The sequence below is a fragment of the Pelodiscus sinensis genome, chromosome 10 (genome assembly GCF_052426305.1).
Source record: "Pelodiscus sinensis isolate ZL-2025 chromosome 10, ASM5242630v1, whole genome shotgun sequence".
In the NCBI taxonomy this organism is placed as follows: domain Eukaryota; kingdom Metazoa; phylum Chordata; order Testudines; family Trionychidae; genus Pelodiscus; species Pelodiscus sinensis.
In genome coordinates, this window is record NC_143061.1 from 17,233,303 (window position 1) to 17,248,891 (window position 15,589).

The following is a 15,589-nucleotide window of genomic DNA, read 5'->3' on the forward strand; positions in this document are numbered from 1 at the left end:
TTTGTTCTGAATAATGGGAACTAATTCATGGGCCGGGGGGCCCGACTTTTTCAATTCCTAAGCATAGAAACAAATTGATATGCCATGAGGGGACTCCTATCCCGTGTACTAGAAGGGTGCCTTCTCCCTTCTAATATACTGTCATGTGAGTTTTCAAAGCCCAATCAGGACAGATTCTGGGCTTGCCATCTTTCCATAGGACAACCAATTCACTGCAGCTGATTTGATTGGTCTTCAACCATCACAAATGTAATGTCACAGTATACTTATGCCAACATGTATCACCATCTTCCAAAGTCCTTCCTGAAGAATCTCTGACAGGAATGAGCTTGATGATTCTAAAAGCACCAAAAAATGCTACCAAGAATGCTGCTCTGAATGAGGATGCCTCCTAAGCACCAGGTCATATGACATACCTCTGGAGGAGATCTCTGAGTATGGAAATCCCAATGGGATGACAGGAATCCTCCCTGGGGCCACTGCTACGTGCCCATCCCAACAAAACCCTTCTCACTAAGAAATGACCACAAGAATCGGGATAGCCATTTAGCCAAGGACAAACATAATGGCTAAAAGGTGATTCAAGATCCATGAGGATGCCAGTTAATGAGTCCGCAACGATAACATGTACTGCAGCACCTGTTCCTCCATAATGGGCCATATTGCTGACTAGCCTTCTTGTTTCTGAAGTTCTATGAAATCATTAAAAACCTTTCCCCTAGCTCTGTCTTTTGCATGGTGCAACTGACCTGTGGACCACACCAACTGTCCTGTGCCAAAGTTCCATACTGTAAACGGCATTTGCCTGGGTTCAGGGCTTGGCTCTGGCCCCCACAATCCAGTAACTTTAATAACAACAAGCAAAAGAATTTGCCAAGTTAAAAGCAGTTGCCATTAATGTCATACTAATTACTTAGGCAGCAGTAATGTATGTTTTAAAGCTTCTATGCCTGATGCCCTATTATTTTGAAGTGCTCCCTGGATCTTTATTCAGTGTTTGCTCTGACAAGTGATCTCAACTGCAATTAGTTGAACATATTTATGTATGTTTTGATGGTGGTTTGAATGTTTAAATCATTTAAGGGTTTCACTCCTGGGTTGTTTCTCTCTGTTATTTTTCTACAACTTTTTGGAAAAGACAGTTCTTTGAGATGTACTACTCGGGTGTGTGCGCTTGCCACATGAACCAGTCCCAGAAGATTTTTCTCTCAGTAGTATCCACAAGGGACTGGCTCCAATGTTCCCTGAGTGGTGCACAAATGCCACTCTATAAAGAGCACTACCAGATGTCTGCTACCCTCAGTTCCTTTTTTCTGGAAAACTTTGACAGAGGGGCAGGATATTCAATGGACCTGAGCAACATATCTTGAAGAACTCCCATTACAGAAACAGATAAAACAGGTTATTTTCTTTTTCCAGTGATTGCTCATATCCATTCATTGTAGGTGACTCTTAGCAGTTATCTGCGGAGGTGGGTAGAATTTAATCACATGTTGAAAGCAACACAGTTCTGCCAAACGCAGCATCATCTCTGGCTTGCTGCGTGATGGCATAATGGGATATGAATGTATGTAGCAAAGACCATGTTGCAGCCTTGCAGAGGTCTTGAATAGGAACATGGGCCTGGAAGGCCGCTGAAGAGGTCTGTGCCCTGGTCGAATGTAATGTGCCTTCGCCAAGGGGGCAGTTGTACCATGCCAATTCATAGCATATCAGGATGCAAGAGGTAATCCATTTGGAGATTCTCTGCGAAGACACTTAGGAGGCCCTTCATTGACTCGGCATAGGCCACAAACAGCTGAGAGGACTTATAAAAAAAAGTTTTGTCCATTCTAGGTAAAAAGCAAGCACCTTCCTAATATCCAAAGCATAGAGGAGCAACTCCTTGGTCAGATGTGGCTGGGGGTAAAAGTCTGAGAGGAAGATGTTCTGACTCATGTGGAAAGCGAAGATCACCTTAGATAAGGCAGGCTGGGTGTCAAAGTTGCACTTTTTTTTCTTTTTTTTTAAGAAGACAGTATAGAGGGGTTATGACATCATGTCATGGAGCTCAGATACCCTCTTAGGAGATGTAATCACCACCAGGAAGGCCATCTTGGAAGAAAAGCATGAAAGAGATCAGGAAGGCATTGGTTCAAAGGGCAGCCCCATCAGCCATGCAAGGATCAAGGTAAGATTCCATTGGGGCAGAGGAATACAAACTGCAGGAAGGGCCTCCCATGGCCCTTCAAGAATCTGTCTGTCATGTCCCAAGAAAATACCAATTGGCCTTGAATTGGTGGATGAAAGGCTGAGATTGTGGTTAAGTGCACTTTGATTGGTACGAGTGCAGGAAGGTAGTCTAAGTGAGTGGAAGTCCGAACATTGGCACTAAGGGGAAAGGAGGACTTGAGTCTAATGACTGTGTTAGCCTGAAAAGATTTACAAATTCAGCATTTCTCTCTAACATGAGACTCCTAAACACCAAGGCAGTTGTAATGTGGGTTGCTGAATGGCACAGGCCTCCTGCAGAGAGCACACAGTGTGAAGTCAGGAGATTGGGATATGTCCCGTCCTGAAGCTATGACCCTAAAGCTAAAAACTGCAATAGCGCTAAGAGGGCACTATTTACAAGTGAAAAAACTAGTAATCAAAAGTACAAGGCAACAGCAAGGGCTGGAGCAAACAGCTCCAAACACAATGGCATACACTTTGAGGGGGAAGAGGTCCGGCAGTACCTCAAAGAGTGCAATCAAAGAGGCCGACAAAGGAGGCGTTGTAGTCATCATGAACAGAACAGATTATGAACGGGAGGCAACCAGACAACTCACCAATACCAGATTCTACAAGCCTCTCTCCTGTGATCCCACTAAAGAACACCAAAAAAACCTGAAACAACTACTCATGAAACTTTCTGATTCTGCTCAGGACTAAATTTATACTAACACCACTCCCCTCTTCCCCTCCCCCCCACACACAGATCCCCAAGAAGGAGTTTTCTATCTGCTACCCAAGATACACAAACCTGGAAATCCCGGACGACCCATCATCTCAAGCATTGGCACACTTACAACAGGATTACCTGGCTACATTGAACCCCTTCCTCAGACCCTATGCTACCAGCACTCCTAGCTACCTCTGTGACTCCACTGACTTCCTGAGGAAGCTACAAAACATCAGTAATCTACCTGAAAATACCATCCTGGCCACTATAGACGTAGAAGCCCTTTACACCAACATTCCACATGAAGACGGATTACAGGCCATCAGAAACACCATCCCTGATGACAGCAATGCACACCTGATTAGAGCTCTGCAACTTTGTCCTCACCCACAACTACTTCCAATTCAGAGACAATTTGTATCTTCAAGTCAGCAGCACATAGTACCACAATATGACATCTTTATGGCTGATCTTGAACATCGTTACCTCAGCTCTTGCCCCCTAAAGCCCTTACTTTACTTACGCTACATTGATGACATCTTCATCATATGGACCCATGGGAAAGAGACCCTTGAAGAATTTCACAAGGATTTCAACAACTTTCAACCTACCATCAACCTCAGCCTGAATTAGTCTACACGAGAAAAATCCACTTCCTTGACATTACAGTACAATTAAATGATGGACAAATTTCCACCACCCTATACTGGAAACCTACCTTACCTTCATGCCTCTAGCTTCCGTCCCAGACTCATTTATCAGTCTATTGTATACAGCCAAGCTCCAATCCCACAGACAGAGACAAACACTTACAGAATCTATATAGAGCATTCCTAAAACTGAAATATCCACCTGGTGAAATGAAAAAACAGATTGACAGAGCCAAATAAGTACCCAGACATGAACTACTTCAAGACAGACCCAAAAGAAAACACAACAGAATTCCACTTGTCATTACCTACAGTCCACAACTTAAACCCCTCCAACGCATTATCCACAATATATAACCTATCTTGAAAAATGACCCCTCACTCTCAGAGACCTTGGGGGGAAAGGCCTATTCTTGATTACAGACAACCCCCTAACCTGAAACAAGTCCTTTCCGGTAACCATGCCACAGAGCTACATCATAAGCATCCAGAAACCAACCCCTGCAATCAATCTTGGTGCCAACTCTGCCCACACATCTATACAAGCTATTTCATCACTGGAGGCAACCACATAAGCCACCAAATCAGAGACTCATTTAACTGCACATCCAGTAATGTGATCTATGCCATCAAATGCCAACAATGCCCCACTGCAATATATATTGGACAGTCTCTATGGGAAAGAATTAATGGACAAAATTAGATATCCGAAAAGGCAACATACAAAAACCTGTTGGGGAACACTTTAACGTCCCTGGAAACTCATTAAGGGATCTATAAGTTGGAGTTTTGTTTCAGACCAATTCCACAAGCTAAATACACAGAGAAGGATTGGAATTCCACTTCATTTTCAAGTTTAACTTTATGCAAATGGTCTAAATCGCAATACTAGATGGCTTGCACATTATCAACCAACCAAACAATGAAGGTGCCAATGGTTCTTGATGTCTGTGTAGAATCTGGTGTTAGTACTCTTCCTTTCCTAGTGCAAACTAATGGTTCTTATCAGCCTCTTTTAACTATTTAGTCTTTGAGGTGCTAATAGACTGTTGTTTTTTAAGTTTTTCCTACTACAGAATGGCTCGGCTATCCCTTTGAAACTTATCTATCCAATGTCCTTTCTCCCCCTTTCCAAATTTTTTTCCTTCTTTTCCTTCCCCCACTCCTCTTCCCTTATTTATTCTTGGTTCTGGACTTCCAAAACTCCGGTCACCTGAAGAAATGGGCTGTGCCCATGAAAGCTCTTGATACCATCTGCATGTTTTGTTAGTCTTTAAAGTGCTACCAGACTATTTATTGTTTAAGTACCCTATATAGTGCAGCACATATGTACCACTCCAGGGAGTGCTGGAACCGGTCCCCTCCAGATACAGCTGAGGGAAAATCTTCTGGCACCAATCCATGGGGCAAGCACACACACTTACGCTGAATGGACACGAACACTTGAAGAATTAAGATTGATGATTAATCTGGATACCTAGAAAAAGCATGTCACAGATACATTGACTACTCAAAAGATGCAAAAAACACTAAGTTGTATGTGCTAGCAGGTTTACTGTTCTAATTATAGCTATTTATTCACTTTTTCTACTCGTCAGAGCTCCTCACAAACTTTAATGAATTTATCCCTGTGAGATAAGGAAGTACTCCTGTTGTACACTCAAAGATTAAGTGACTTGCCCACAACCACACTACATTTTGTGATGATCAAGAGCAGAACCAAGATCTAGTCCCATCCCATAATCACCAAACAATATTATAGAGCAAATATTTTAACACTCTCAGCAAGAGAGCAAAATCAGCTAGGAAATCTCTGTAGTTTGTGAACTATTTCTAAAGAGAATAATCAATTTACTAGAATCTTTGTTTTAAACTTCAGTCATTACAGGGGAATATAAAAAGTCCTGATCCAACGCCCATTAAGTAAACAGAAAGTGTCCCACTGATTTCAACAGGTGTTACAGCAGGAGTTTGTTCAGCTTTAATAGGACAACTAGCCATAGAGTATTTACAGGAACAGGTCCCAACATAGTAAAAGTTTCCTACTGGTATATGAGATTTCTGATGGTTGGGGACTGAAAAATTACATTCACGGACATTGATTTTAGGTATATAAAAACCCCTTTAAAAAGTTAACTAGTTAAACGATATAATTTCAATCATCTAACCAGTTAACCCTGGAGAATGGCTGTGGCTGCAGGGCTCCTTCAGCCAGGCTGGGCCTGTCGCACCATGGACACAAGGCTTCTCCGGATGGGCCAGCAGGCTGCTCCTGCCCAGTCAAGCCAGCTGCAGCTGGGATCCCACCAAGATGTACCCACAGCACTGCATCTAAGGAGCTGCTTCCACTGGGCCCTATGTAGCTGAGGTCCTGCTAGCCAGGTCACAGTGGACAGAGGGCTGCTCCTGCGTGGCCCACCCCACCAGTTCACTGGTTATCAGGTAAGCATGCCAGTAAGGGTAAGCCGTTAACCTTTTACATTCCCATTTGATTTATTAGTACATTAGAAAATATTCAGACTTGCACATTTTTATTTTTAAAGCATTTTGAAAACTTATCTACAACTCCCACATCAACTGTGGGAAATTTCTCAGCATAATTGCTCTGCAGAATCAGAAGATTCAGAAATGCCTGCTGCGATTTTAAATTCCTTTGTCACCAACATATTGCGTATGGTAACGTGTACCTTATGTATTTTCAGGTTGCAAAGAGAGGGGTGGGATTTTCTTTTTTAATAAATTTGCTAGGGTTTTCACTTTCTCAAATAGTCTATAGTGTATTTTTACAATAGCTAACCAGGGGAAAGGCCTGTTTGCCTTACAGAATCTGCTAAGCATACAAAAGAGGTTTTATTTATATAAATACCAGTATTTTTCAGTATATAGAAATCTGGCTTCATAATTCCAAAAGGTAATATACTGATTCTAAAAACAGCCAGTTACAGAAAACAGACTTACAAGTTTTAGGAATGCAAACATTCCTAAGATATACTGGTCCTATAATAGTCAATAGGAATTTTGCTATTACAGTACAACCTGTGTTATCCAGCTCGCTCGGGGATTAGGGTGTTCCAGTTATCTAAAAATTCCCGTTATCAGAGGGTCTCATCAGCCTAGGAAAAACCAATGGACAATAATAGTAAGACTCAAGTTTTTAATATTGGTAAAGCAAGCCAGACCAGTATGCCTGAAAATGTGACAGTATTGTGGCTGGGGGCAATGCTAGTTAAAGTCTTCTGGTTAACAGAGTGCTGGATAACAAAGATTTCACTGTAATTTTAATGGGGGCAAGGATTTCAGCCCTTTCATTCAAACACTCTCCTCCAACCCTAAGTATTTTGTAGCAAGGTTAGGTGGTTATTGAAAGCAAGCCCTGACTGTTCCAATGACCCATGTAGAACAGCAGTACTTAGAAAGGCCATCCATAAATTCACTCAGCATTGTAAATAAATGTTTTGACAGTACAGTTCTTTATTTGTATCTGAATGCACAATCTATACAGAGTATTTACAATGCATGAAAATGGAAAACAGCACAAAATACAATTGAGGTATAAGCTAAGAGCACAGTATGTCATATTTCAATAAATATAATTCAAAATTTGTAAACTAAGAAACCAGATAGATGCATCATGTTTTACTTAAAACCATATAAAATATTGGTTAATTTCACGTGAGGTAGAGGACAGCTTTGCATGTCATGTAATGCATCCACAGCAATTCTAACCATAAATCTGTACATCATTGGCAGAAAATAAAAATTGTTGAAGGCTTTGATCATTTTATCTCAAGCTTTTTACTAATTTCAGAATAATTATTCCACTTGTTGCTTTGATTGGAGATAGATTCTACAATGTTTCACCAGTTATTTTTTTTACTTGAAAGATTAATTATACTGCTATGTCAGCATCAATAAATACTTCCAACAGTGAGCATGAAAACACAAAAATAGATTTTGTCAATCACAGACCTTGTAGCCCTGGAAGGCAATATAACCGCAGCAAAATATTAGACAAACTTTCATATTTCCTAGAATTACTTTAAATACAGTACAATTGTGCTTTCCTTGTTTTCAAGTGAGGTATCTATATCTGAAGAAAAATATTTTAATAGATTTTATTACATTTAGATGAATTTCAAGTGTTTTGTTCTTTAAAATCTTTTGATTTGCTGTGCTTGATGAAGAAATATCTCAACCCACCAATTTTTCAAACATTTTCCAACTGCAACAGGAACTTATCAGAAACAAAACATTGCTATCATAAATAATAATGGAGACATACCATGAAATGTGCCATGCTGTTGGCAAGTTGATGACCTTTACTTTAAGAAAAGTGATTATTAGGCAGAAAACTGACTGTCTTTTTGAACTACAGGAGAAATGTAACAAATATAAAATTCTAGACCCAACATTCCAATAAGGAAAATGTGTGACTGATTCTCATACTACAAATGCAATAAATGAATGTAAAATTACTGAAATCTGCAGCTTTTTGTACTAAGATATTTTATTGTTGACAGCTTAGATAAAATTACTTAAACATTGCAAGCACACAATTACAGGTAGGTGCATTATTTTGTTAACTTTTTGTTTTTATAATAAGTTCTGTCATGTTGATTGATTACATGGATTAAGTGCAGAGGAGAAAAATACAAAGTCATATACCCTTCTAACAAGAAGGGAATTTTAGGAAGCTTCACAATTAATCTCTCAAAAAATGTTTCTAGAATGTCATATCCCATCATTATAATTATTCGAAAATTTAATTTTCCAAATTTAATGTATTACTTTTTCCAAACAAAACCAAGAATGTATGAATAAAAAGTTGTTCCTGACTCCCAAAAGGTGTGCCTGAGCAGTGCCTGACAGACCAGCCTATCAGCAGCCTTATATTCCCTCTAAGTTTGCCTACTTCAGTAACTGCATTTTAACTTTACTATATACAAATAATTTTACACCTAACTTATTAATATATTAAATATAAAATAAAATTACTTCAAGAATGTAAAACATAATTACTATATTTAGCCAGATGCTAAAGCTAAAGAGTAATTAGATGCTAACAAAAAATAAAGCAACTTCCTTGAATTAACTTCAAAATTTTGTTAACAACTCTTTATCTAGTGTTAAAATGGTTGCATATGTGAATCTGGGTGATTTTATAGCTTCCACAACTGCAAAAAGATGTACTGCTCTTCTAAAGTCATTACATTTTTCTTACAGAATTGAGTGCTCCTAGTGTATGAAAGTTTTCCTTTACATTCAAATGTATATTAATAAACTAGGCATTTATGTTGAAAACTACTTAATTTTCTTCCAAAAGTGCTCTAGGCAACTTTGTTTCTAGGTGTTCATTAATGCAGCTTTTAAAATTAAGACTAAAATAGTCTTTTTTTTTAAATTAATATTAGGAAAATTTGGGAAACAAACTTCTTGTCTAAAAGATCAAACACAAACAACTCAAAACAAACTTCACTATTTATATGTAAGTGAGCATCATAAGGCTAAGGGACCTAATTCATTCTGACATTCACTTTTGCCAATAGTTGCTCTAAATGGGCATTCCAAATCTCTAGCTACATTGTCAAAAAAGCAATTAATCAAGACTACTCCAAGTCAGTGAAACAGCTCAACATAAAACTATTCTAGAACGGATACAGTATTTACAATTTACTAGAAAACTATCATTCAGTGACTATGGACACAAAACCTATGGCACATTTGTATATATTGTATTACTTAAAATTTGTATAAAATTAAGTCTACATATGTAAAAATTTTGTGATGTAAAGAACCTAAAATGACTATTTCTTTACTCAATGTAGCAGGATTACAGTAATTTAAAACTACTGTAAACTTTAGTATTAAATGGTATGTTTACAAGGTTATCTTTTAAAAGATTTTCATCCATTTTAAGTGTCTGTATGAGTTATTAGAATTGTTTTCCTGAAATTTACTACAGCGCCACTTCTGGTTGCACTAATGGGAATACTAATATAGATAATAGCCCACTAGTATTTTAACACTGTTTTATACAAGCAGTTTTTAAACAGAGTTAGATGGCCCATAATTATGACCAGGGCTCACTGAGCGGTGGCGAGCCCCGCTTGCCAGCCTCATGGTTCTGCACATGAGCAGATCGTTCTGCGCATGAGCAGATCGTTCTGCGCAGATCGCTTTGCGCCGGCTCTTCCGGGGGTGTAATCTACTCGCCACGGGCTTGTAGATCACATTGTTTGTCGAGCTCTGATTATGACGCTGGTAGATCAATAGAGCACTGCCTACAGTAGGGCTCAACTCCCACTGTTACCACTGGTAAGTTGAACGAGTGGCAATAATGGGAAATTTTGCAGAAATCACCTAGTGTAGACAGAAAATCTAAGATGTGAAATACTGAAGTGGGTTGTGCTCATGAAAGCTCATGATATCATTTACATGTTTTGTTAGTCTTTAAGGTGCAGCTAGACTATTCATTTTTTTAAGTTTTTCCAGTTACAGACTAACTCGGCTACCCCTCTGAAGCCTGTGGTAAATCAGATAGGGTTTTAAAAGATTGTTAATCTTCTTGAACTAGCTACATGGAGGATTAAATAATGTGATACAAAATGGTTTGAAATGCAAGAGACACTCTGAAAAGTAACTAAAATGGGCATAACGGAATTTTGACTTGATTGCCTCAATGAAATTCAAATCAAACATTTTCAGTTTATCAGAAAATAGGGCTTTTCCCAGCTGTCAACTAGCATTCACAACTGAGATTTGAAAACAAGCTGTGTTCTTTCAGGCACCAATACCCAAGAATACAGATTTTGCAGTTGGAATATGGTTAACAGGTTTATTGGTGTGTAAACTAAACTAGAAGCTAATTTCCCCATAGCTGTATTGACTGTGTATACCATAGTACTTTTTTTTTTAAACGCAAATGGACATGACTTTGAATACACATGCATACAGGGACCATATAGGCACTTGCATCCCCACCTCTTGACTCAATTTAAATAATTTGGCCTGCCCAGTATAGATAGGCATACCTTTTTTAAAAAAAAAATGATCCAAAGATAGCAGGAGTGAACATTTTGTACTCTGTAATCCATAATGGCAAGAGACACAATGTTTCAAACTACTTCATTTAACCTGCTTTAATCTTTGGTACAGATGGGCTATTAATAATTTATTAAAATTCTAAAAGGTGCCAAATACATATGCTTAATTTTCTTTCTCCAAACCTGAACAAGCAGTATATGGCACACATACCAGCTTAATCTTTATTTGTACAATATTTGCTATTTCATTGAAATAGTGTGAAATTATTAAAATGCAAGCAAATTTTTAATTTTAGCTAATTCAGAACAATGGAAGCTGACATTTTTATTCATGGTTTTATCTAACACAAATGTAACGCTTGTGAGACCAACAAAGACAAACATCACAGCAAAACAATTTCAGTTAATAGTGGATTCAGATCATATTACACGGAACATGGAACTACTACTATTTCTAATCAACAAAGTCTGTTAGATATCCTTCCAGCTTTTTGGAAAGGAGGACAAAACTGTATTTTTCACCTATTTTTGTAATAATTCATTTAATGTGTCAGGATTCTAACACCACACTTAAAATTTAACCCTTTGTATCAGGATTTTTCAACATTAATGTCAGGTACACCAATTTAGATATTCTGTACTTCTATCCATTTTTAAACATTATGGACCAAACACGCAGTACTTTTGCAGATTATGGTAGTATTTCCCATGGTATTTAACCATACAAAGTATCAAAATGAATTTCAAAATGTAACTGCTCAAAATTTGACTTAAAAAAAAACCCCACAACCTTGTCACTAATTACCTACGTGTCAATAAGGCCTGTTTCTACATACCAAAAGAAATCTGTAGACAAGAGACACTGTTGAATATCAAAGTAACTAATGCTTAGGAGTGATAACTGTTACTCTCCATAGTATTAAATTTTCAAAACAATGTTAACCCATATATGTAGGGTTTCCATAATATAGCCCCCATTAAAAAAAAAAAAAAAAAAAAAAGACTTTCTTTCTATAGTTGTTACCTGAAAAGCCTCTATCTTCTTCCCAAGGAAGGGGGAAGGATAAGGGAGGATATGAAAGCAAAGGGAAGGAGATTTTTAAGCTTCACAATACATAGGATTCCATTTCAGTTGTTCCTTTTCAAACAGAAATGCATAATAATGTTACGTTCCTTTGGCGTGCCATCAGAATGCTACAATGTACATTTTTAAATTCTTTCATTTTGATAATGGACATTTAATAGCAACTATTAAAACCACCATTTGAAAACTCATACAGATGAAATTATGGAAAAAGCAAAGGCGGTCTAGTAAATTTCTGGTAATCAGTCTCCTTTTATCAGCTTGCCAACATGTAGCATTAATTTACAAATGAAAAGCTGCCCTTATGGTCACTGAATCCTTATTGTAACCTAAATTCTGTGTTTCTATTTTAGGTTTTGAAAACATTAAAATAAAAAAATATTTGTATAACTGGATGTGAAATAGGTAGCAAAATAAAAATGACTATGGTATATTCAAACATACAATTCTGCTTTCAAAAGGTGCACAGCCTTCAAGACTGCATTAGAAATATAGGCAGAAATTGACTTTTCTAAAACAAAAGGCTTCACATTATTAATAGCTGTCTGAGGAAAAAACACCAGTACAAATAAATGCAGATTCTCATTAGTTAAGAAAATCTAAACATGTATATCAAGATATATATTATCACCTTGGTTTTCAGTTTGGGAACTAGAAATACCTTATCTTATCATACAGGCAAACTGCGCACAGTTCAATTACCAAAAACCTGGTTTGAAGAATATAACTGAGTTCTCCTCTACCAACTTCTATTTTTCTTTTCCATTCTTTGAAGATTTCAAAATCTGAAGCTCCAATTCCTTAATCATCATCTCTAACTTTTCTCTTGCTTCTCGTTCTTGTCTCAGTTCATCCTGAAGCTCTTGTCTATCTGCCTCTGCGTGATCCAGTCTCTGTCTCAGTTCTGCCAACTGCACAAATAATTAAAAAGAAAGGAGAAAGCAATTTTTCTCTTTAATTTACATATATTAATTTATTGAAACAGCTCACTAATGTTCTAAATATCAGACAAAAATATTTCAGATGAATAAGGTATGCCAGACCAGTTCACATACTTTTAAAAAAAAATCTTTCAAAAAGTTGCCATATATTAGTACACCATTTAGTAGTAACAATGTTGTACCATAGTAGATCCCCACATTGTGTATATTTGTATTTTTTCATATTAGTATATGAACTGTCATACCACACCATACCATCAGTACATGTAATCAGATGTTAAGCCTATGCCAGTGACCAGTATGCTTTTGAAACCCATATTGTATTCTATTATTTTTGTTCTCTCGGTTTATTTGTTTTGTTTGATAAAATCCTACTTTATTCTGCAGGCATTAATTTTAATATGCCTCTACTACTAAGGAGGTCACCAGAATAAGACATGATGGTATCTTTAGTTCAAAGAGAACAGTGTAAACTAAAGAGAAGAAGACTATTTACATTACCTACATACATATGTATAAGTTAAAACATGTTGCAATTTTCACAAAGAAGGTTAGTGGTGATTGGATGTGTACAATAGCGAAAGCTGGAGAAAAGGAGGTAGGTTCAGAAGTTAAAATAGAAAAAGAATAAGTTAAAAATCATTTAGAAAAGTTACACGTCTTCAAGTCATCAGGGTCTGATGGAATGCCCGCTAGAATACTCAAGGAGCTGATTGAGGAGGTATCTGAGCCATTAGTGATCATCTTTGAAAAATCATGGAAAGACAGGAGCAATTCCAGAAGACTGGAAAAGGGAAAATATAGTTCCTATCTATAAAAAGGGAAATAAGGACAACTCAGGAAAATAGAGACCAGTAAGCTTAATTTCTGTGCCAGGAAAGATAATGGAACAAACAAAAGACACCATTCAAAGATGTTTGTGCTTGCCACATGCACTGGTGCCAGAAAATTTTCCCCCTGCACTCTCTGGAGTAGCACACATATGCCATGCTATATGGGGCGCTGCCAGGTCCCTCCCTCCCCAAGTTCCTTCTTGCCAGAGATTCTGACAGAGGGGAAAAGTAGTCAGGATGCTGAATGGACATGCGTAATACATCTTGAACACCATGAGTTAGGGAAACAGGTAACTGTCTTTTCATCTTCAACTGCATGCTCATGTACATTCAAAGTAGGTGACTCCAAGAAGTATCTGTGGAAATGAGTAGTAGTTTAAGGACATGTTGAAAGCAACACACCTTTGCCAAACCTAGCATCAAATCTGGACTGCTGAGAGATATCGTAATGCATCATGAACATATGCACGAAGGACCACATTGTGAGACTGCAATGTCTTGAATAGGGAGGTGGGCCAGGAAGGCTAAAGGAGGAGGCACACACCCTGGTGGAATGAGCTAGGACCAGTAAGGGTTGCTCCACCACTGTCAGCTCTTAGGACATCTTGATACAGGAAGCATATCCTCTGTGAGGATACAGGGATGCCCTTCATGTGTTTGGCAGCATTGCAAGGGGCAGGCAGGTGCCAATGCCTGGGGAAAGCCAGCTTAAAAGCTGGCTCCCCATGAGTACTGGATCCCACCAAGCCGCATGCCTCCCCACCCCTGTGCTGCTGCCTCTGATAGAGAGGCAGCAGCATGGAGAGTGAGGGAGGCAGGCAGGAGCCAGTACACAGGAAGCTGGCTTTCAAGATGGCTCCCCATGCATATTGGCTCCTATGGAGCCTCCTGCACCCCACATGCCACTGCCTCTCTATCAGGCAGCAGTGTGTCAGCAGGGGGCACAGGTGGGAGCTGATATGTGCAAGGAGCCAGCTTTTAAGTCTCTGTATCAGAGGCAGCAGTCCAGGGGTCAGAATCCATGTATCTAGTAGGGATGTTAGAGTATAGCCGATTAACCATTTAACCAATAAGCTGTTTATCAGTTGATGCCTCTCAGCTGGCTCCCCGGGAGCCAGGCGAGCAAGAGCTGGGGCAGCAAAGATTCCCCCCCCCCCCAGGAGCTAGGGTAGCAGTCTGATGGCACCTCTCCCAAGGAAGCTTCTCTGTGGGCTCTGCAGTATCCTGCAGTGCATGTAACCACTACAATTTTTAGAGGTTACACGGTTACACCATTACAGGGGTGGGCAATACTTTTTGATGGGGAGGGGGGGGGGAGGACTCCACTACAATTTTTAGAAGTTTCTCAGACTGCCTGCCTGCACAGGCTGCATGGCCATGTGCTTGTGTGAATAACTGAGCGAGGAGGGGGGTGGGAGTGGAGGGGGGGGGGTTGGTGCTTCATGTGCTGCCTGTTATTCAAATAGGAAGCTCCCATTGGCCAATTTCTGGCCAGAAGCCAGCCAATGGGATTGTGCTGGGGGTGGGAGTTACACCTGAAGTCTTCCCCTTCTCCTCTAGACTCTCAGGTTTAAAGAGAAATGACCTCGCAGCTGCTTTCTGAGCAGAGGAGGAAAGCAGAGGAGCCGGCCTGGGCCAAATCCAGTGGCTTGGTGGGCCGTATTCGGCCCGCAGGCTGTATCCTGCCCAGGCCTGTCCTATTACATGATTTTTAACAGTCTCCAGCAGGATGCCAGGCACCTAGTTCCTACAGAAAACAACAATGATATAGATTAAAAGTTATTTAGTCTAATAAAGTGAAAAGTCACCACAGCTTTTGACATAGGAGCCTTAGAGACAGGAAAGCTGGGGGACCTTCCAGAGGTAATGAATCAAGAGACAATCATGGGATTGTCATGGGATGAGAAACCCAGACTGTAACCTTCCTCTCCAACAGAACTCTTAATCATATGTTTCTATGAAAAGTAGAGGTGGCCTCACCTAATAATGTAATGGACTCTGACACCAAGGGAAACCACCAGTCTAACCAAAGTGGGGCCAGAGAAGGGGTTGCTTTCAAGAAATACAAGTATTCTTTTTTCCCCTGTACTACAATGAGAATATTTTATTTAGTTT

The 15,589-nt window shown here is 39.1% G+C and overlaps 1 protein-coding gene across 2 annotated transcripts in view; it reads right to left on the bottom strand.

Annotated features, from left to right (window-relative positions):
- Nucleotides 1-6,609: 6,609 nt before the first annotated feature.
- SKIL (SKI like proto-oncogene) overlaps nucleotides 6,610-15,589 on the bottom strand; it is a 40,024-nt gene continuing 31,044 nt past the window's right edge. Inside the window, exon 8 of one of the 2 annotated variants that reach the window (XM_075937932.2) lies at nucleotides 6,610-12,611. In XM_075937932.2, coding sequence (XP_075794047.2) covers nucleotides 12,450-12,611 — 162 coding nt within the window. In that variant the 3' untranslated portion in view covers nucleotides 6,610-12,449. The remainder of the gene's footprint in view (nucleotides 12,612-15,589) is intronic. The other variant, XM_075937934.2, reaches the window with a different exon arrangement.